At 45.0% G+C, this 23,717-nt stretch overlaps 1 protein-coding gene across 9 annotated transcripts in view; it reads right to left on the bottom strand.

The window, feature by feature from the left end:
• LOC140469360 (dynamin-1) overlaps nt 1-23,717 on the bottom strand; it is a 246,391-nt gene that overhangs the window by 4,732 nt on the left and 217,942 nt on the right. For 5 of the 9 annotated variants that reach the window (XM_072565798.1, XM_072565803.1, XM_072565797.1 and 2 more), the window contains one exon: nt 7,541-7,581. The exons of 2 other annotated variants lie outside the window; for them this stretch is intronic. In XM_072565798.1, coding sequence (XP_072421899.1) covers nt 7,560-7,581 — 22 coding nt within the window. In that variant the 3' untranslated portion in view covers nt 7,541-7,559. Of the gene's footprint in view, nt 1-7,540; nt 8,442-23,717 lie in introns of all 9 variants that reach the window. 2 more of the 9 variants (XM_072565799.1, XM_072565800.1) reach the window with 1 other exon arrangement.

Here is a 23,717-nt window from a genome sequence, read left to right as displayed (position 1 = left end):
CTCTTTCATATCACCTCATGAATCACTTTCTGGGTGCTTCAGGGGCCATAAGCCTGAGGCCTAATGTTGGTAATTGGAGGAGGTCAAGTGCTCACTTCAGACTGATGAAGAAAATACAAATCTGCAGTGAGGTCTCTCAGCCATCCAGGCCTTTTAAAAACAGAAGCAAAGCAACCCACGATGGCTCCCAGGGCCTTGCCGAAAAATGTTAAATCGAGCCAAACTGTCAGGGTAGACCAATCGTCTGGCCCAGCAGGTGGTGTAGAGTTGGAGGGAATTCCAGGGTGTGGAACCCAGGGGCAGTGGCAAATATTGGGGTGAGGGGAAGATTCGAAAGAGGCCAGAGCCAGATCCGAGAGCCATTTCAGGTTTGTGGGGGGGGGGGGCGGGTGGTGAGTGCTACCAGGATGGGGGAAAGTTATGGAAGTAGGACAGGGCAAAGGTTATGAAAGGATAACACTGTGAAATCTAAGGTGTTGAAGGGACAGGGAGCTTTTAGATCAGCAAGGCCAGGGAAGTTTCCTTAGCAGAAGTTGGTAGAGAATACGATTTGAACAGGAGAGTCTTGGATGAGCTTGAGTTTACAAAAGGGTGCAATGCCAGAGCAGAGAGCCGTGGAGTAGCTGAATCTGAAGGTGATGAAGCTATCACTGTGTATCAGCAAGAAGATGAGCTGAAGCAAGGCCAGGGTCATGTAATAATAGAGGTAAAAACTGGTAGGTGACATGGCCCTGTAATGGAGAAGAGATGGAGTTGAAAACCCAGCTCAGGAACATGACCGCGGCTGAATTTCAGCAGAAAATAGTTACGTGATAACGCTGGTGAGTTTCATAGAGGCTTCCACTCCAGCAGCCCTGGTGACTTTTCTCACACTATCCTCCTAAACTCGCATCTCTATGACACCCCGATCATCACTTTCTCCCACTTCCTGCAAACACCAAGGTTCAGAACTCCAGGGGCAGCCCAGGATTTCCCCCATGTCGGTGCCGTCTTTAAAGGCCAGCTAAGCATACAGTCAATCCTTGGCATTCTCTGCACAGATATATTTGGCAATTGGGGTGATGGGGAGGCAGGGGTAGAATGCTGTCTCTATCCATGCAGCGAGTCCTGAGGTATTGGTGACTAATTGAGGTCTGGAGGAGCGAGCAGGGAGCAAGAGTCACCAGATACCTACACTGATGTTCATTTTCATGGAACTGTCTAGTTTTAATACTGAATGTGGGAGAATTTATTTTTATTCATTCACAGGATGTGGGTGTCACTGGATGGGCCAACATTAATGCACGCCCTCAATTGTCAAGAATCAACTGCATTGATGTGGGTCTGGAGTCACATGTTGGCTAGACAACGTAAAGACAGCAGTTTCCTTCCCTCAAAAACACCACTGAACCAGATGGGTTTTCCAACAATCAGCAATTAGAGTCTTAATACCAGATTTTTAAATTGAATTCAAATTCAAATTCCACCATCTGCTTTGTCAGGATTTGAACCTGGGTTCCCAGAACATTACCATGGTCTCTGCATTAATAGTCCGCAATAATACCACTAGGCCATAACCTCCCCACTATGGGAAACTGCACACCAACGAGGTGAGATTGGGCGGTAATGAGATGTTAATGCATGCTAATAGGACTCTTGCTGCTCATTGCAGAGAATCCCATCTCACCTTCAACACACGGTTGGAAAATGGGAGTTCTTGATCCCAATTTTCTCATCATGGCCCACGTTGTTTATGGACAGGGAAGATTCTACTCTAACTGGTCAGGCCCAGGAGACTGGCCTGGAATAAAAATGCAAGGGAGCAAGGTTTCTAACAAGGCTGGAAGACAATGGTTTCAGTCATCCCAATGTTCAACTGGAAGACGTTGTGACTTATCCAAATCAGGATGTCAAACAAACAAAATACAGAAGCTATGAACGGGTCAACAGAGGTGGAGCTATAGTTTACATACACTGGGAAGCTGATCCCATGTCTGCAGATGTTACTACAAAGGGACAACGTTTAGATGTGGATGGTAAGGAAAGACCCTTGGGGAATATCTAGGTAAGGGACAGGGAATGGATGTCATTGCTGGAGATTGGTGAAGAGTGTTTAAAAAGGAGTGCAACAAGTTGAATGCAGTCCCACTGAGTTGGATGCCAAAGGTTCAAAGACGACATTACGGCAATGTTTTTACACAGAAAGGGGTTCATGTGTGGAATGAACTTCCAGAGAAAGTGGTGGATGCAGGTACAGTTACAATATTTTAAAAATATTTCAGTAAGTACATGAATAGGAAAGGTTTGGAGCGATATGGGCCAAGTGCAGGCAAGGTGGGATTAGTTTAGTTTGAGATTATGGTTGGCATGGATGGGTTGGAGCAAAGGGTCTGTTTCTGTGCTGTATGACTCTGTAACAAAGGAGGACTGTGTGGATGACAGGGACAAAGACAGCAGAGAGACTGTGAAAGGGTCATGTATCCCGGCCATAGATTTGGGTTGGTTAGGTCCCATGGAAGGACCCTAACCTTAGCCCAAACAGGACAGACTCAAGTAGAGAGCTGCAGGAAATACAGGCATGGATTTGGGAAGTTCCAACATATGCTAAGTCTTTGGGGATGAAAGGGAGATTGCAGATGGGTCAACAGTTTATAAGGACAGAGGGTTTAAGTTTGGACTCTTTAAATGGTGGTACCATTTTTGAATTAACCATTCTTACGATGTGGGAATCCCTGGAATTTCCAGCATTATTACCCATCCCCGGTAGTACTGGAGACAATCTCGTAAGCACTGCCGTCATGAAGTGATGGTCCTCTCTGTACTGTGGATCAGGAGTCACAGAAACATAACCTGTAAGGGTAATGGGACATCGCTATGTTGAAATGATGTGTGACTTGCAGGGACAATTGGAGGTATTCCCATGCATGCCTTCCATTGTCTTTTTAGGTGATAGAGGTTGTGAGTTTAAAGTGTAAACAAAGCTGAGCAGGTTATTACAGAGCATCCTGAGGACAGAGAATCATTCACAATAGTGCGAGGGTCAGGATCGAAAGGTGGGCGATCCGTGGTTTAGTACATGTTGGCTCAGGGAAGCGGGAGGTGGGATTCCCAGAAGAAATGAGCCATGGCGAGTGTGATCAGAGATGGGAGGGAAACTAGAGAGAACTCAAAATCAAGACTACAGTAGAAATGAAGAAATAGTTTAGCTCTTCATGTGATTCGCTCTGACACCAGTAAAGGAACAGAATCCTCATCTATCTCTGGAGTTTTATACTTGAGTGCTTAGCAACAATAAGTTCTTGAAATAATTTAAATGTTCCAAATGGGATTTGTCAAAGAAAACATTAAGTTATCCTTTCGAAAGAAAAGCTTCTGATTGTAATCACTCACCGATACTATGCTGGGGTTATCATTATAATCATGAAAAAAAGCATCATTAATGCGCATTTGGTATAAAATCATAATATGCAAAGGCTGGAGTATCAGAGTTACAACTAAAACAAGGTCTATTGTTCAGCATATTATTTAAATGGGAAGAGTCTGCAGATTTCTCAAGTCCTTGTACATGAATCACCAAAGGTTGGTGCGCAGACGCAGCAAGTAATTAGGAAGGCAAATGAAATGTTGCATTTTTTGTAAGAAGAATGGAGTCCAAAAGTGAGGAGTTCTTGCTGCACCTATATGGGGAATTGATCAGATTGCACCAAGTGGGCTGGATCATCCTCCTTAGGGAGGGATACATTTGTTTGCCTTGGAAGCAGTTCCGAGAAGGTCGACAAGGCTAATTCCTGGGATAAGGGGCTTATCTGGCAAGGGGAGGTTGAGCCTACATTCACTGGAATTCGGAAGAATGAGAGGTGGTCTTATTGAAGCCAATCAAATTCAGAGGGAGCGAGCCCTAACTCTGTTGATGGGGTAGGCCGAGTGAATGCTTACTCCCCTGGGAGAATTCAGCCTGAGGAGCCACAGTTTCAAAGTAAGCGCTCTTCCAATTTTAACAGAGACGAGGAGGAATTTCATGAGTACGGGGAATTATCTGCCAGACAACAGTAGAGGCTGGCTCGTTGAAAATATTTAAAGGGAGTCAAGGGTTGTGGGGTCAGGCAGGGGAGTGGAGTTAAGCCCACCATCAGATTAGCCATGATGTTATTGAATGATACAGCAGACACGATGGGCCAAATGGACCGCTCCTACTTCTATTTCTTACGCTCACTCACAAAGGGCAAAGACTGAAGATTTACGAGCTGTAACAGGAAGTCTGGCGTTTAACCTTCAACCCTGGCTAGACCGTCATATGTTGACTCTTCCTGCACACCTCAACATCTCCCCCAGCCCACCCATCAAGCCGGACTCCTTGATTCATGTGGGAACAAAGGTTGAGAACGCAGCTGATTCATTTTGGGAAATCGCCCATTCCCTCCCCCCACCACCCCCGACCCCCCAACCTCCAAGAAACCATTTCTGGAGACCACAGAGTTACAATTCAGGAAAAGGATTTACATTGCACAACGATATTAGTCGCTCCCATCGGACTCTGCAAGGTGGGAATCGGCTGTGGACAACGTGTTTCACCAACCACCAGGGACTGAGTGTCGACACTGAATGGGTTCACTTCAGTCTGGGAGCTTGTGGGCAGTGTGAGCACCTTTCAGTTCATCCAGCAACATACCGAGAGACAGCCCGAGTAAACAGTGGACACGTAACCACACACATGCATTGTTCGTAAGGAGTTGGTAAAGGTGACAATGGAGGGAAATTACCAATGGTAATGCAGTCAACACAACACAGTCAAAGCCAAGAAAGGTGCCATCAACATTCTGTTTTGGGATCAGTTATCAAAATGAACCCATGTTCTAAGGAAATGCTTTCCTTTTAGTGCCACTCAGTGGAAATTGTGACGAGTTCCCATCTTTACATTGTTTTTTCAGACATCTCCTCAATTGCTACTTCAGCCCTCTCATTTGAGGTGAGGAGGTAACTCGGGCTGCTAAGATGGGGAGAGACGCTATGTAAATGTAAGTTTGTTCGATCTCCCTTCCTTCTTCTCTTGTTGTGGCTTGCTTCGCTTCTGAGCTCAGTTCGCGCTGAACTCAGCACCAGGTCAGAGTGAGGATGGGGAGGGGAGGTGGAGGTGGGGGTGGTGCTGCTGCGTTGGGGGTGGGGGGCAGTGACCGTGGGATCCTACCTCGCCAGTGCCAGGCTGGCCCCTTAGGTTTTCATCAGCTCTCCTCTAATCCGAATCCCAAATTCAGAAAAGACACACCTGCAAGCCAAAACATCAATTTTCTACACTGTCCTGGAGAAATTTTGTTTTGTCTACAACCCATAGCATTGTTTTGCACTACTCTTTTCTGATTGCAGTGAAGATTTGAAGATTGCACTGAACTGTTTTGCTGCTTTAATCCAACCAGCGGGTCCAATGTTCGGATTGTCCTGAGGTGATCAGGAATTGGTCAGAATCCCAGCAGCCTTCCGTTAAAGTCATCATGTAAAGCTAAACCCGCTGCTGACTCCAGTCTCTGTATCTTCTTCCTTTTCATGGAATCCCTACAATGTGGAAGCAGGCCATTCGGCTCACTGAGTCCACACCAAACCTAAAAACAGCATCCCACCCAGACCTACCCTATCCCATGGCCAATCCACCCTAACCTGCAGATCTTTGGATTGTGGGAGGAAACTGGAGCACCTGGAGGAAACCCATGCAGACACAGGGAGAATGTGCAAACTCCATACAGACAGTCACCCGAGGGTAGAATCGAACCCAGGTCTTTGGTGCTGTGAGGCACCAGTACCAGAGCCACGGTGCCACATCAGGTTCCTACAATCAATTTTGACACTTTCTGAAATGGGCTACTTTTCCGATCACACTTCAATACAGCTACAAGAATTTCTTTGGTCAGTTACGTCATGGTTAGCTGCAGAGCAAAGCTCTTTCCACCCACAAAGTACCTCAGCAAGAACGCATGCTGGGTCTTCACCCATATGAGCTGTCTATCGGCTTGAGTGCCATTCATTAGTGTCGAGTAGTTTCAATTTCAACCTTCAGGGAAACGGGGTGAAATTGCTCAGAGTTTGTTTCATATGGTCACTCTCAACCACTCTCTGTGCCGCCCAGTGCTAAAACCCAAGTCACGAATGTTCAAAGCAGGATCGAACACACTCCATTAGCAAATGTGTCAATGTTTAAAGGAGAATTTATCCACAATTGATTTAAGATCATTATCCCCCCAAAGACATCAATGAGACAAACTGAGAAAATGACCGATTGCCGATAAATGGTGGAACAAGGTGGGAACTGTGGTCAAGATTGGGAATGTGCTTTTTCTTCCCAAGGCTTTGGGAAAGCTGCTGAGTTAAAGCACTAGAAGGATGAGCTCGATGGGTTAAATGGCCTTTTCTTGTGCTTGACTTTATCTTGAGCCATGTTCCTGGGGTATGCATTACACCTCCAAGTGTTATACAAAATGAACAGACCAATTCACTGACCGTAGTGACGGGGTAGGGCACAATATACAACAACATACAGACACCATTAGCCTCACTTACAAAGAATGCACTGGCAGAGTTGTCAGAAGTGTTTCTTTTCTTTAGCACTTGTTGACGTTTGTGAAAAGTTAATCCCTCTCTAACCCTTGCCAGTGATTTGTGTGTTAATCAATGGCACTGAAGGCAACTTGCCCGTGCCTTGATGATAATAGCCTTAGCTTTGGGTTTCTCATCATTCTCAGGTCTGGTAAACGATACGGTCTCATTGTTTGGGCTGGGGAGAGACTCTCCAAACAACCCGACAAATGTAAAAACCCTTCGTAATAAAGAATCAATGCTGCAAAGTGGAGATTCTTTGGGAGCAGAAAGATATTTTCTAACCTGTCCCAAGATGTTATTGCACACCTCTGGGAGCAGCTGGGACTGGGCCTCCTGGGTCAAAGGTAGGGACACTACCACTTCCCCACAAGATCTCTCGGCCAGTGGGCTTTTATGATTGTACGGCTGCTGCTGAATGAATGAAGAGGTGGAGAAATGATCAGGTGCGACAACCTGAGCCATTTTTACTTATTCCCAATTGCTGGGCGGGAGTGTGGCGGATGGACAGAGTGAGGGGAGCTGGCCGCACTCACTCCCAGCCAAGTGTGTTCACAGAGAAAGCAATTAAACGTCAACAGCTACCAGAGAAAGTGGAAACACTGACAGAGGACACAAGCAAATTTGCACATTACGATAAACAAGGTTTATGAATAATGGCAATCCTCTGTGCCATTATGATCCTAAAGTGGAGCTCACATACTGTTCTATTACGGGGATGGGTGAATGACTCAGCGGAGGCCGGGGTTAAAGACACTGCTTTTATCAGCAGGGAGAGGAAATGGTGACCAAGCATATCTGACACCGAGATATTTTCACGATGCTGTAATGCAAACGACAACACCACGCCACACCCTTACACCTCACTGCTCAATAAATGCAGTGCCACTCTAATGACTACGTCTACATGGAGATGGGCGGAGCAATGATCATGCAAAGCATGGTGGAGGAGGTAGTGTTAATGAGCAGCGGCACGTACCAGTCGAGAGTTAATGTCCTCAAGGGTCACTTATTGTTATTCTGAAAGATAATATCAAATAAAGATGGCAGATGGGCAAGGTCAAAGGTTACAGATCATGAAGACACAAGTGCACATGAGCAGCTCTCCCTTTCTCTGGTTAATTTTCCATTGCACAAACAAGCTCAAACCAAAGCCCGCACCAGCCGGAGGTACAGGTGCCTAGAGAGGACAGACATTCATTGCCTGGACCAGTGTTATTCACCAACCTGACATAACAACACCCAACTCTCCTCCTAGGTTGTTCTCCCAGGCTGTGTCCTGCTCCAGAGATATTCCAAACAGTGCTCCCAATACTCCGCCCAATAGTGTGACTGCCAGTGCTGTCAACTCCCCATCCGCTCAGCTCCTGGTTTCCAGTCTTAGACAGACACCAAGTGGAAGCCAAGCATTCTCCCAGGACAGGCTGATGGGAGGTTTGGGGAATTGGAATTGGAGGAACTACAAGTCTGATTGTTCTATCAAACTATAGGTCCTCTTCAGCTTTCATGTGGCCCATCCTCTGGATATTAGGGTAACCCCTGCACCTTCTCACAGTAAGAGCCAAAGGGAACATGGCACTGTTCTTACAATACCTCATACAGTATGTGGTAGGAGCCCCAGAGAGTCACAGGCCAAGGGAGATATTTTGTAAGTCACCCTCCACTCCCCCTCCCCCCAGCAGGCTGTGATATGAATCTCACTGGTCTAGACATTGCTTGCCTTTCTTGCAAGTTTTGGTGATGTGTGTCAATGTTTCCTCTTATGACGATGCACATTACATAGCAAGGCAATTTACAGAACCTGGATGTTTGTCCCCTGTAGGAACCCATACTGGTCCTAGATCAGTTCAGTCCGGGTCAGTTAGAACCCTTGCCGGTCCCTGCAAAAACAAAAGTTTGGTTATTACTAACACCAGTAATCTACAACCTCTTGAAGAGCAACATGTCTGTTTTTCTTGTGATGCGTCTGTCCCAGAGGCACACACCATTGCTTGGTGGGACGGAACTTGAATGTTGCTAAAAAGGATGAAGCTATTCATCTTGCACTTTTCAAGACAGATACCATGCGTGCCAAATTTTACTTTTCACCTGTGCTGTGATTGTATTAAAATTTGACATATTTTGGAATTGCCCTGATGACTGGAAGATTTAAAAGCTTTGACAACATGTCCATGCTTTCACAAAATTCCCTCTTCCAAATCTTTACAGACGGCATTACACTCCTTAATTGAGGCTGAACTTCCAGTTCTCTCGGGCTCCTTGACCGAGTGACTATCGCTCAAGCTGTGATTTGGGACGTGCTGTCTGAAAGAATGGTGGAAACTGATTCAAGAGTAACTTTTGGATAAACACTCAGAAAGGGACAGAGAAAGAAGTGACAGGGCTATGAGGAAAGAGCAGGAGTGTGGGAATAATTGGACAGCTCAACTAAAGATCCAGTACTCGGCATGATGGGCTGAATGGGCTCCCTCTGTCCTCAGTCATAGAGTCACACAATATGGAAACAGACCTTTCGGTCCATCCAGTCCATGCCAACCATAATCCTAAACTAAACTAGTCCCACCAGCCTACTCCTGGCCCATATCACTCCAAACCTTTCTGATTCACACACTGATCTAAATGTCTTTTAAACACTGTACCTGTACCTGCATCCAATAACTTCCTCTGGGAGTTCATTTCATAGATGAGCCTTTCTCTGTTAAAAAAAGTCCCCCCATGTCTTTTTTAAATCTATCTCCTCGCACCTTGAAAAATGCCCCCAAATCTTGAAATCCCCCACCCAAGGGAAAAGACACCCGCTGTTAACCTTATTCAGGCCTCTCATGATTTTATAAACCTCGACAAGGTCACCCTTCAACCTCCTACCCTCAAGTGGGAAAGTATCCCAACCTATCCAGCCTCTCCACAGAACTCAAACCCTCCATTCCCAGCAACATCCTGGTAAATCTCTTCTGAAGCCTCTCCAGCATAGTAATATCCTTCCTATGACAGGGCCACCAGAACTGGACACAGTACTCCAGAACTGGCCTCAACAACGTCCTGTACAACCTCAACATGACTCCTATACTCAAAGGCCCGAACAATGAAGGCAAGCACGTGTTATCAAGGTGTAGAGGTGTACTGTACCTTTAAGAGAGAGAGGAAGCTAGCGAGGACTGACTGAAAGCACAGAGTGTGCTGAACAATTTGAAAATGTAACGTTCGGTTGAAACAAATAGCTGGTGTTGTATTGCCATGGTATGAAAAACAAATTCAATTCAACCAATCAGTTTAAATTATGCCCCAGATGCCAAAATCCGATCGAATTTGAATTTTACCATTTGGGATGACATCAAACCAATGAAATTATCTGATGTTTTGGGGTATAAAGACATTTTGAACAGTTGGGGGGGGAGAGCAGCAAACAGCAGCCAAGCAAGCACCAAGACTGCCAGCAGAATAGCTCTCTGAAAGGTACCTGTCCATAAGGAATTTGTGCAGCAGAACACCAAAACTGACCTAGAGAAATCTACAGAGAAAGTTTGATGTCCAAAGACGATAACTGGTTTTGAAACTGATTTGCTGTAAATTTAAAAGGGAATTTATCGGACCAGTATTGAAGAGTGGGAGGTAAAGGATAGGTTTAAGAGAAAAGAGTTGTCAATAGTTGTTGTTTTCATGTTTTCCGTTGGGCTTAAAGAGTAAAACAGCTAAATTTTACTTTGAATAGTGACCTGTGGGGTAGTTCTTTGCCTCTCGAAATTCAACAGATTACGGTGTGAGGTGAGCTTCTCGGTGTGTTGGGTTTAAATTAGCAGAGGGGCTTACCCCATGCCATAATACACACTAAACACCTGCTTAAGCAGCCTGTCCATTTGTGATGCATATAAATTCTATAAACCCATTATCAGGGACATTGACTGGAGGGATTACTCTGTTAAGATGTACAAAGTTAAAAATCACACAACACCAGGTTATAATCCAACAGGTTTAATTGGAAGCACACTAGCTTTCGGAGCGACGCTCCTTCATCAGGTGATAGTGGAGGGCTCGATCGTAACACAGAATTTATAGCAAAAATTTACAGTGTGATGTAACTGAAATTATACATTGAAAAATTGAATCAATTGCTTCCAATTAAACCTGTTACACTATAACCTGGTGTTGTGTGATTTTTTAACTTTGTACACCCCAGTCCAACACCAGCATCCCCAAATCATGTCTGTTCAGATGAACTCTGTCTGATGGTCTTCTGACTGGACTGACTGCGAGCATGACTGGGGATAGTGAATGTCACTCAAACACAGGGCACTGAGCACAACTGCACTACCTCGAAATCCACCAACCCTCCTGTCATTGAAACCCGGAAACTAGTACAGACCAGGGATTGAAACTGTGACCTTCCAGTCCACAGTCAGTCACTGGATAAAGTGACTGACTTGAGTGTGCTCAGTTACGCCCAAGTAACACTAAACAAGCACAGTGCCTTAAAAATAACCTTGTGTATTGGATTCCCAAACCCCAGATTGTTCTGACTGTTTAAGTCGTAAACAGTTCAGACTGTTTAAGAATTGAAGACACACCTTATCATGTTCTTGTGTGCTGTGATTTAGCAATAACCCAGAACTCACAACTACAGTGATCGACCTGCAACTGTTAGTCCCTTCCCTCTTGTTTTTTAAACTTGTCAGAGCACTGGCTCTAGGCCACCCACAATGGCTCTACTCCTTGAACCTCAGCGCCAAGGTCACCATTCTTCATGCCAATGGTCTATTTGACCAGGAGGTGCAGCATAATTGAGCTGCCAGACCTGCTGCGTTTCTCTAGCAATTTCTGCTTTTGTTTCAGATTTCTAGCATCCACCGACCCTGCTTTTATTCTATTCTTCTGTTTTCCTTCCATCTCCTTTCACTCCTTCGCAATTAGCCCGATTAACCAAACCTTCATGATGTTATTTAGACAACCCACTGATAATTAAATAAAAGGCTTGTTCATTTATCTACTGATGGCGACAGGGAGCTCTGAAGATATTTGTGCACTGTGAGATGAAAGCAGACGAGCTAAGTGTGAAATGGTTCCTGCTTATTTAGGCATTTTGATGCACTTGTATAGCATATCAGTAACCTTAATTGTTAACGCTGTCTTCTCATGTACACCAAGTGCCAACACTGAGTCATACAGTGAGAGTTCCAATGATGATGGGGTGTGACTAGAACTGGCTTTTATATAAAACCACATCATCCAGTACATGAGCATTGCTGAGGGGGGAAACATTTTTACAAAACTATCCATCTTGATCAGGATAATTCACAAGAAACACCAAACAGGAAACAAGAGTTTATACACTTTCACTTTATTTTTGGGCTGGGGATCTGCAAGTAGCAGAGTGTCACAGGGACCAGGGCTGGGTCTTTACTTTTAAATCCATTCACAAGACCAGGGCATCCCTGACCAGGGCAGCATTTAGAGTCCATCCCTAATCTCCAGACAACAGTTAAGAGTCAACCACTTTGCTGTGGGTGGGTCTGGAGTCACATATCAGCCAGACCAGGTAGGGATAACAGCTTCGTGGGGATAACAGCTTCCTTCCCTAAAGGGCATGAGTGAATCAGGAAAGATGTTGTTAAACCTGAAAGGATTCAGTAAAGATGTGCATGATTTTGCCAAGGTTTGAAGGGTTTGAGCTACAGAGGCAGGCTGAATAGGCTGGAGCATCAGAGGCTGCTGGATAACCTTACAGAGGTTTATAAAATCATGAAGGGCATGGATAGGGTGAATAGACAAGGTAGGGGAGTCCAAAGCCAGAGGGCATAAGTTAAAGGTGAGAGGGGCAAGATTTAAAAGGGATTTGTGGGGCTATATTTTCACACAGAAGGTAGTGCATGAATGGAATGAGCTGCCAGAGGAAGTGGTACAATTACAACATTTAAAAGGCATCTGGATGACAGAGGTGGAGATGGACCTGGTATCTCTTCTGCTTGGCCTAGTTAATCTACTTCCATTAGATGCGCACAAAAAAAAAGCTTTTCAGTATGCTCACTTTTTGTGCAAGCTAGAACGTTCTTTTCGGATGGGTGTCAGAAAATCCCCCAGGGCTGTCACGCTGGTGTAAGTGAGTCATGGAACAAGTCCCCTTGGACTTTCTTACAAGTACGGTGCACCATAAAACTGAGAATCTTTATATTACGTGGCGGCCCTTTCTGGGCTTCGTGGGTGCAGATGTGTCTGCCATACTAATAAGGGCCTTTATATAGCCATGACGATGCCATTTAATGAATCCAGTATCCAGAGAGGAGCAACTACAAACACATGATTATGTATAAATTTATGCTCTCGATGGTCAAGGGCTATTACTGTGCTTTGCTGAGCCGTATTATTACTATTATTATTGTTATGATTTGTTAGTTTTTTGCTAGATGTTAGTCATTATTTATCTATTTATGTGATTAGTGGGTTTTTTGTACAGTTTTGAATTATTTTGTTTTGTACCCGTTGACATATCCAAAAAAATCATTTTTTTCAATAAAAATATATATAAAAAAGACATCTGGATGGGGATATAAATGGGAAGGGTTTCGAGGGATATGGGCCAAATGCTGGCAAATGGGACTAGATTAATCTAGGATATCTGGTCGGTATGGACGAGTTGGACTCAAGGGTCTATTTCTGTGCTGTACATCATGGTTCTATGGTCCCATTTACAAGTTATCCTGACACATGCAACTTGAAAATCTTCAACCAACAAGTATTTTCCCACAATACCCAAGTTCTGCACGACAAAATGAATGGTTAATATCACATACATTAAACTGCTGCAGGCATTTGTAGAATGTCAGACACGTACCAGGCAGGAGGAGGCCATTTGTCTCATCTACTGCATACTAGCTCTTTCAAAGAACAATCCAGTTAGCTCCACTAGCCCTGGTCTTTCCCCGTATACCTGCAACTATTTCCTCCATCAAGTATTTATTATTGCAAAACACATCTGCTATTTCTTCTGGGGAGGTGGTGCTATCATGGTCGCGTCACTAGGTTGGTAGATCCAGTATCTCAAGTTGATGTTCTGGGGTCAAGGCTTAAAATTTCACTCGGGTAGATTTTTCAATTCAAATTCAATTAAAAATCTGTCATAAATGGCTGATTATTATAAAAGCCCTCTCATTCACTAATATCCTATAGGGAAGGAAATCTGCCAATCCTTGTGTGTTCTGGCCAGCATATGACCCCACACCCACAGCTACATGTGGCTGATCATGTGCACACAATGATGTACAATAAATACCAGCCTAGCCACCAACGTGCCCACATCCTGGGACTGTGTCAGGAAGCGGAGGGAATAGATAAAGGGTCAACCAGTGCTAGGTCCTTTTCATTCATTCACGGGACCAGAGCCAGCATTTATTACCCGTCCCTAATTGCCTAGAGGGCAGTTGAGAGTCGACCACATTACTGTGGGTCTGGAGTCACATGTCGGCCAGACCAAGTAAAGAGGGCAGCTTCCTTCCCTAAAGGGACATTAGTGAACCAGATGGGTTTTCCCTGACAATCAATTATGGATCTACAGTCATCATTAAACTCTTAATTCCAGATTTTTATTGCATTCAAATTCCACCATCTGCTATTATCTGGGTCCCTGGATTAACAGCCCAACAATAATACCACTCGGCCATTGTCTCACCTGTTTATGATCTATATCAAGACTTGGATGAGGAGATTGGCTATATGGTCACCAATGCTGCCAAGAAAGATACAATGGTAAGTTGTCAAGAGTAGGGAGCATGTCGGTTAAGTGGATACAGGTAGGTTAAGTGAGTGGGCAAAGATTTGGCAGGAGGAATATAATGTAGGTAAATGTGAATCTGTCCACTTTGGCTAGAATTAAAAAAGCATACTGTTTAAATTAAGGTAGAATTCAAAGTTTGTGAGAAGATTTGTAGCTTGGGTGCTCGTTGTTGTGGTTCTGTTCGCCGAGCTGGGAATTTGTGTTGCAGACGTTTTGTCCCCTGTCTAGGTGACATCCTCAGTCCTTGGGAGCCTCCTGTGAAGCGCTTCTGTGATCTTTCCTCCGGCATTTATAGTGGTTTGAATCTGCTGCTTCCGGTTGTCAGTTCCAGCTGTCCGTTGCAGTGGTCGGTATATTGGGTCCAGGTCGATGTGCTTATTGATTGAATCTGTGGATGAGTGCCATGCCTCTAGGAATTCCCTGGCTGTTCTCTGTGTGGCTTGCCCTATAATGGTAGTGTTGTCCCAGTCGAATTCATGTTGCTTGTTGTCTGTGTGTGTGGCTACTAAGGATAGCTGGTCGTGTCGTTTCGTGGCTAGTTGGTGTTCATGGATACGGATCGTTAGCTGTCTTCCTGTTTGTCCTATGTAGTGTTTTGTGCAGTCCTTGCATGGGATTTTGTACACTACATTGGTTTTGCTCATGCTGGGTATCGGGTCCTTCGTTCTGGTGAGTTGTTGTCTGAGAGTGGCTGTTGGTTTGTGTGCTGTTATGAGTCCTAGTGGTCGCAGTAGTCTGGCTCTCAGTTCGGAAATGCTCTTGATGTATGGTAGTGTGGCTAGTCCTTTGGGTTGTGGCATTTCCTCGTTCCGTTGTCTTTCCCTTAGGCATCTGTTGATGAAATTGCGCGGGTATCTGTTTTTGGCAAATACATTGTAGAGTTGTTCTTTTTCCTCTTTTTGCAGTTCTGGTGTTACTGCAGTGTGTTGTGGCCCTTTTGAACAGTGTCTTGATGCAACTTCTTTTGTGTGTGTTGGGGTGGTTGCTTTCGTAGTTCAGGACTTGGTCTGTGTGTGTGGCTTTCCTGTGTACCTTTGTGGTGAATTCTCCGTTCGGTGTACTCTGTACCATCACGTCTAGGAATGGGAGTTGGTTGTCCTTTTCTTCCTCTCTAGTGATTCAGATTCCTATGAGTGTGGCGTTGGGTGTGGCACTTCACAGGAGGCTCCCAAGCACTGAGGATGTCACCTAGACTGGGAACGAAACGTCTGCAACACAAATTCCCAGGAGGTAGAATGTAGAACTTGCTGGTACAGAGGGATCTGGATGTCCTGATAGATGAATCAGATAACATTAGTGTGCATGTGCAGCAAGTGATTAGAAAGGCAAGTGAAATATTGTCATTCGTTGCAAGGGGAATGGAATATAAAAGGAGGCAGGTTGTACAGGGCATTGGTGACAGCACATTTGGACTACTTTGACAGCTTTGGTCTCCTTGGTTGAAAAGAAAAGCCCAGAAGTTAGCAATCTCAACCTCAGGAGTCATCACCTTAATAATACAAAGCATTTGTTCAGACTGAAGGGCTGCAATGCTGTCATTTAAAACGATAAAAATGGTCATTGTGAATTGAGAATGCAGGTTCACTCCACAAAAATGATTACATATACCCTGTTGTTTATTCACTGTGTTAAATATCTTTATATCGAAGTTTCCATTTTAAAGCACAAACTGAGCAAAACTGAAGTTATTATGGTGGCTAGAAGATTGTTAAAAAAAAACACAAGGGAAAATGACAAAATCTTTATGTCTGTAACTGAGAAGGAGGATGCAAAAAATATAGGTGGCGGAAAGAAATCACTTTTATGTAAATGGGATTTCCGTGGGTTCAATGGTAGAAGGTTAGGAACCCTGGGAATCCTGGAGGTGCCTCATGATCGCTGACCACTCCCTTCACCAAACAATGCCAACAGCAGCTGGGTTCCAGTCCCAGGTTAATGTCATTGGGGTCATAAAGTTTTGGCAGCACACAGAAAGACCCTTCGGCCCACTCCGAAAAGAAGAAGTTTAGCCTGAGGGACTACTATCGGAAAAGCACAGCAGGTCAGGCAGCATCTGAGGAGCAGGAGATTTGAAGCTTCAGGCATGAGCGTCCACCCAGGAATGTGTGGTGGACTGGGAATGGGGACTGAGGGTTTACTAGCCCAGTGATATGACCCTCCACCCACCTCAATGTTTTAATCTAATTTACAGGGGGGTTTAAGCAGGCTTCAAATTAAGGACATGACATATTTTCTCATCAGAGGAGCACGACAATCGGTGTTCCGGGCAAAAAGCCTTTCATTCCTGATAAAGGGTCCAGCACCACTCTAATCTGGACTCTGATTTCCAGCATCTGCAGTCCTCACTTTTGCCTATATTTTCTCATCACCCTGCTCAGAGAGGTTATTACTCACATTCTGGAACAAGAGGCTCAAGGTTCACGTCCCACTTGCACCAGAGACAGGTCATAACCTCTCTTGATCAGACTCAAGCACTGCATCACAGGAGCCCCTTAACACCAGAAGATGTTGGGAAGATGTTCCCATTGGTAGGAGAGACTAGGACCAAGGGCACAGCCTTAGAGTAACCTTTTACAACGGAGATAAGCAGAAACTTCTTCAGCCAGAGAGTGATGAATCTATAGAATTCACTGCCACAGAATGCTGTAGAGGCCAGGTCATTGAGTATATTTAAGACAGAGACAGATAGGTTCTTGAGTATCAAGGAGATTACAGGGAGAAAGTGGGAGAATGGGGTTGAGAAACTTATCAGCATGATTGAATGGTGGAGCAGATTTGATGGGCTGAATGGCCTAATTTCTGCTCCTATGTCTGATGCTCTTATGGTCTCAAGAGGGAACAACAGAATGAAACATTTCTGCAAGCATCTGGATTGAACTCGGATGGGTCGATTCTGTGAGAATAGCCAACAGATGGCAGTGTAGGGCAGGGCACAACTTTCATTGACAGGATAGTCAGAAAACAGAACTCAGTAACTCAGTAACCTTCAATCCATATCTCACTCAATAACTGAGGCACCTTCACTCCATATCTCACTCTGTCACTGAGATACCTTAACTCCATATCTCACTCAGTAACCGAGGCACCTTCACGCCACATCTCACTCTGTCACTGAGGCACCCTCATTCCATTTTTACTCAATAATTCAGGCACCTTCACTCCATATCTCACTCAATAACCGAGACACCTTCACTCCATATCTCACTTAATAACTCAGGCACCTTCACTCCATATCTCACTCAATAACTGAGGCACCTTCACTCCATATCTCACTCAATAACTCAGGCACCTTCACTCCATATCTCACTCAATAACCGAGACACCTTCACTCCATATCTCACTCAATAACTGAGGCACCTTCACTCCATATCTCACTCAGTCACCGAGACACCTTCACTCCTTATGGTCTCAAGAGGGAACAACAGAATGAAACATTTCTGCAAGCATTGAAGAAATTGAAGTTCCTTAGCTTGGTCACTCAGGCAGTTGCAACTGTTCACAGCCAAGTTTAATCTAATTTCATATTGAGTCATGATTTATAATTCATCAAGAAAACTGAGTGAATCATTCAATGCTTCTAGCATTAATTATGAGCCAAGATCATTGCTGCATTGCTCCGTCCAAGTGCAGTTTGGATGTAGAGGAGCTACAGGAGGGTAGTCGCTCTTCCCAGTTCTACTCTTAACCCCCTCATGCAGGCTGTGTTGAAATCACCACTCATCCCATCCCCTGTGGGATTTGCTTAGTTTGGCTGGCTGGTCTCTGATACAGTGCGATGGGGGGGGGTTCAATTCCCACACTGGTCCCACCTTCTCAACCTCTCCCCTCGCCTGAGGAACGGTGACCCTCAGATTAAACCACCATCAGTTGCCTCTCTCTCTCGCATTGGCAGTCATTCTTTCAGCGGTGTTTTCCATAATTCCCTCTGTAATCCTTCCTGCTGCGCCCTCTCTCCAACTTTACAGCATTCCTTAAAACATTCCTCTCTAACCAATTATTTAGTTTCTTTTCTGAATGCCTCCTTGGGTGGTTTGGTGTCAAATCCTTGGGTGGGGGGGGGGGGGGTGAGTGCTCCTGCGAAGTGCCTGATCCTTCTTATTTTGCTGCATTAAAGGTACTACATAAATGCGCATTGTCGTTGTTGCCAAATGTATTTTCTTTCGTCTGACCCCCCACAGAGTCTCATCATTACTGTACCCACCAATTATACACCAGTCTCCAGAGAAAACCTTCGAAGAGGAAATAAAGGGGAGACTTCAACAGTCGATCAGGAATGTCAGTCAGTTGCTGTCGGACTAGTGAATGGTTTTACTGTTTCTCTGTGGTTCCACGGTGAATGGGGCTGTACAGACCAGACTGCTGCTTCCTCCTTTAGCAGACCCAGCCATGAGCACGCCCAGTTCACCAGAGGCACTTACACCCCAGGCAACCATCATGCCTAGAGATTCCACACACCCATTAAATGCTATATGAAGGAGCTTTACAAAAGATTGGAGAGAGAGATACTTGCAGACAAAAAGACACAGACTGCAGAAAAAGGTAACTTCTCAGGGAAAGGAAGAGGAAAAAACAGCGAGACAGTCAAAGGTACAGACATTTAGACAAGAGAGAGACAGTTACACGTATGCAGACAGACAAGTCAGACACACACACACACACGTACACTCTCTCTCACACTCACAAACTCACATACACACACTCACACACATACTCTCACACACACACACATTCAAACATACACTCACTCACTCACTCACACACACACCCACCCACACACTCTCTCTCACACACACACACACACTCTCTCTCACACACACACACTCTCTCTCTCACACATGTACACACACTCTCTCTCACACATATACACACATGCACATACACATACACCAAGAAAGAAACACAACTAGATTGCAACATGCAACTAGACTGGAAAGAGAGAGATGAAAAACAGAACTTGAAGCAGGAATTGGCATTTCAGCCCCTCAAGCTGCTTCTCCATTTAATATGATCATGGTTGATCTCATCTCGGACTCAACTCTACTTTCCTGCTCGCTCCCCATAACCCTTTAACGTCTTACAAATTAAACACCCATCTACCTCCTCGTTAAAGTTACTCAGTGTCCCAGCATCCACTGCACTCTGGATGAGTGAATCCCACGGATTCATGACCCTTTGAAGGAAGTAACTCATCCTCATCCCTGTTTTAAATCCCTTACCCTGCGTCCTACAGCTACGACCTCACATTCCAGATGAAACAGAGAGGAACGGAGAATGAGACAGGAAAAGAGAAAGAAAGGAAAAGAGGCCACAACCAGAGGGAGACAAACAGGATGATGGGACAGGAAAGTGCGTCCCATCCAGAACCAGCCCCATGGCTAACCCATCCAGCCTGCACACTGTGGGCAATTGAGCATGGCCAATCCGCCTAATTTACACATCTCCGGACTGGAAACCCACACAGATACGGAGAGAATGCGCAAACTCCACACAGGCAGCCGCCTAAGGGTAGAATCGAATCCAGGTTCCTTATGCCATGAGGCATCAGTGCTAACCATTATGTCACCCACAATTGAAAAGCATTGAACAGATCATCTAAAAGCACAAACTGATGTGTTGTGTTTTGTTATTACGTTACAATAACGGTTACAATTCAAGGGTGCCTTTCATTGGCTGGAATGTACCTTGGGGACACATTAATGAAAAGGTGGAGAGAATAATCTGACGAGATTTTAGTGCAAGGGCTTCAATGTCAAAATTTCAGAATTCTCGCCGCCCCTCTCTCTCCAATGAGCGAACTGCCCTATGGTTTGGTAAGACCTATGGTGACTTTTACCGATCTTCAGAATTACCTGCTACTTAATCGATCAGCAAGCCATCTGTTACTGGGTTGGTTAGTGACAGCGTTGGGATGTTCCAGAGTCATAATGTTCCCCAGGGTGGGGAGGGAGAGTTCAAAACTAAAGGGCACAGATTTAAGGTGAGAGGGAAAAAATTTAAAAGGGACCTAAGGGGCAACTTTTTCACACAAAGGGTGGCACGTGTATGGAACGAGAGAAAGTGGTAGAGGTGGGTACAATTACAATATTGAAAAGATATTTGGTTTAAGATGGGCAGTAAAGCCAAACCAGGGAACTATAGACCGGTAAGCCTGACCTTGGTGGTGGGCAAGTTGTTGGAGGGAATCCTGAGGGACAGGATGTACATGTGTTTGGAAAGGCAAGGACTGATTAGGGATAGTCAACATGGCTTTGTGCGTGGGAATCGTGTCTCACAAACTTGATTGAGTTTTTTGAAGAAGTAACAAAGAGGATTGATGAGGGCAGAGCAGTAGATGTGATCTATATGGATTTCAGTAAGGCGTTTGACAAGGTTCCCCATGGGAGAACGATTAGCAAGGTTAGATCTCATGGAATACAGGGAGAACTAGCCATTTGGATACAGAACTGGCTCAAAGGTAGAAGACAGAGGGTGGTGGTGGAGGGTTGGTTTTCAGACTGGAGGCCTGTGACCAGTGGATTGCCACAAGGATCGGTGCTGGGCCCTCTACTTTTTGTCATTTCCATAAATGATTTGGATGCGAGCATAAGAGGTACAGTTAGTAAGTTTGCAGATGACACCAAAATTGGAGGTGTAGTGGACAGCGAAGAGGGTTACCTCAGATTACAACAGGATCTGGACCAGATGGGCCAATAGGCTGAGAAGTGGCAGATGAAGTTTAATTCAGCTAAATGTGAGGTGCTGCATTTTGGGAAAGCAAATCTCAGCAGGACTTATACACTTAATGGTAAAGTCCTAGGGAGTGTTGCTGAACAAAGAAACCTTGGAGTGCAGGTTCATAGCTCCTTGAATGTGGAGTCGCAGGTAGATAGGGATAGTGAAGAAGGCGTTTGGTATGCTTTCCTTTATTGGTCACAGTACTGAGTACAGGAGTTTGGAGGTCATGTTGCGGCTGTACAGGACATTGGTTAGGCCACTGTTGGAATATTGCGTGCAATTCTGGTCTCCTTCCTCTCAGAAGGATGTTGTGAAACTTGAAAGGGTTCAGAAAAGATTTACAAGGATGTTGCCAGGGTTGGAGGATCTGAGCTACAGGGAGAGACTGAACAGGCTGGGGCTATTTTCCCTGCAGTGTCGGAGGCTGAGGGGTGACCTTATAGAGGTTACAAAATTATCAGGGGCATGGATAGGATAAATAGGCAAAGTCTTTTCCCTGGGGTCGGGGAGTCCAGAACTAGAGGGTATAGGTTTAGGGTGAGAGGGGAAAGATATAAAAGAGACCTAAGGGACAACTTTTTCATGCAGAGGGTGGTACGTGTATGGAATGAGCTGCCAGAGGAAGTGGTGGAGGCTGGTACAATTGCAACATTTAAGAGGCATTTGGATGGGTGTATGAATAGGAAGGGTTTGGAGGGATATGGTGCTGGTAGGTGGGACTAGATTGGGTTGAGATATCTGGCCAGCATGGACAGGTTGAACTGAAGGGTCTGTTTCCATGCTGTACATCTCTATGAGTCTATGACAGGTACATGGATAGGAAAGGTTTAGAGAGATATAGTCTAAACACAGGCAAATAGGACTGGTTCAGTTTAGGGAACCTGGTGGGCATGGATAAGTTGTGCCGAAGGGTCTGTTTCCTTGTTGTATGGCTCTATAAGCTCTATGATCATTCTGTTGCTCTGTGATAACAGCCTCACTTTGCCACTGGTCTTTGGGAGCGCAATTGCTGCTCTCCTGATCTCACTTCCTCCACCCCCATACCGCCCCTCCCCCCCACTGAGACCGGAATGTTCTCCCCCTCCTGTTGAACCATCTCCTGCTAATTGAGGTGGAGAAGGTGTGACGCTTTGATAGTGGCAGCCATGTTATGTCAGAGTATTTCAGCAACAATGTAGCATTATAAAAAAGGAGATTCCAAATGAAACAGACAGCAAATGATGAGATACTTCTTTCACTAGGACCAAAGAGCATTGCCTCAGAATTAAGAGGCATCGATTCAAGACTGAGATGAGGAGGAATTTCTCCTCTTTGAGGGTTGAGAGTGTTTGGAACTCCTTGCCTCAGACAGCCATGGGGCAGTGTTCTTGTGTATATTTAAGGCTCAGATAGATATTTGATTAGTAGGGGATTCAAAGGTGTTGAAAGGGAAAGGGCAGGATGGTATATATGACATGGTATATATCAGCCATGATCCTACAGAATGGCAGATTAGGGTCAAGAGGCCAAATTGTCTACTCCTGTTCCTATTTCTAATGGTTTTCTAGTGTTCATCTTCCATGACATGTGGGTATCGCTAACAGGGCCAGCATTTACTGGCCATCCTTAATTGTCTTTGAACTGAGTGGCTTGCTAAACCATTTCAGTGTCAACCACATTGCTGTGTTGGGCTGGAGTCACATTGAGGCCAGACTGGGTGAGGAAGGAAGATTTTTTTCCCTAGCAGACAAAGGCCTTATTTTTTAGATTTAGATTAGTTACAGTGTGGAAACAGGCCCTTCAGCCCAGCAAGTCCACACCGACCCTCCGAAGAGCAACCCACCCATACCCATTCCCCTACATTTACCCCTTCACCTTACACTAGGGGCAATTTAGATTAGCCAATTCACCTAATCTGCACATTTTTTGGACTGTGGGAGGAAACCAGAGCACCCAGAGGAAACCCACGCAGACACGGGGAAAATGTGCAAACTCCACACAGTCAGTCACCTGAGGTGGGAATTGAATCTGGGATCCTGGCGCTGTGAGGCAGCAGTGCTAACCACTGAGCCACCATGCCGCCCCTGTATCTTTGACTGTGGATTGAAATGGGAGAACTGTATTTTTTAAATAAAGCACCGGGGAAGAGATTGCTATGCTTCATAAAGCAAGTGACTGAACCTTATGTAAGTGGTGTTTACACTGCTGCTTTGTCTAGCTGATAGGGAAGGTGTTTAAAGATATGGCATCATAAGGCGTGTACAAAGGGAGATTCGGCGGGAAATAAGTAGCTGATTGGGCTGTGGAGTTGTCAATGACAAAGGCCATCTGCCTGCCAACAACCATATGATTGGCTCCTGGGCAACTGATCAGCTTGTGGGTTGAATAACATAGCCAGAAATCCTTGGACCACTGGAAGGAACAATGGTGCGCTGTGTCTCTCTCGACAGTTAAAAAAAATCTAAAGCCACTTTATTTTCCCTCACCAGTTCCTGCAAGCTTGCTTTTAACCAAGAAGTCAGAGACTTTATAACTTCTGAACCAGTTGCTCTGTGCCTCTTGCAAGGGAGTGAAAAATACATGGAGATGAGAGTTTGGGAAGCAGCAAGTCCTGGCAAGTGAAATCATATCTCAGCAAACCCTGTACAAAAAGAATTTATTTCCCTTCCAGTCTTTCACTCCACCCAAAACACTGATGCCT

Source organism: Chiloscyllium punctatum, chromosome 49, assembly GCF_047496795.1.
Source record: "Chiloscyllium punctatum isolate Juve2018m chromosome 49, sChiPun1.3, whole genome shotgun sequence".
NCBI classification, from domain to species: Eukaryota; Metazoa; Chordata; class Chondrichthyes; order Orectolobiformes; family Hemiscylliidae; genus Chiloscyllium; species Chiloscyllium punctatum.
The sequence above is the reverse complement of the archived record's forward strand: the minus strand, read 5'-3'. Positions and strand labels throughout refer to the sequence as shown.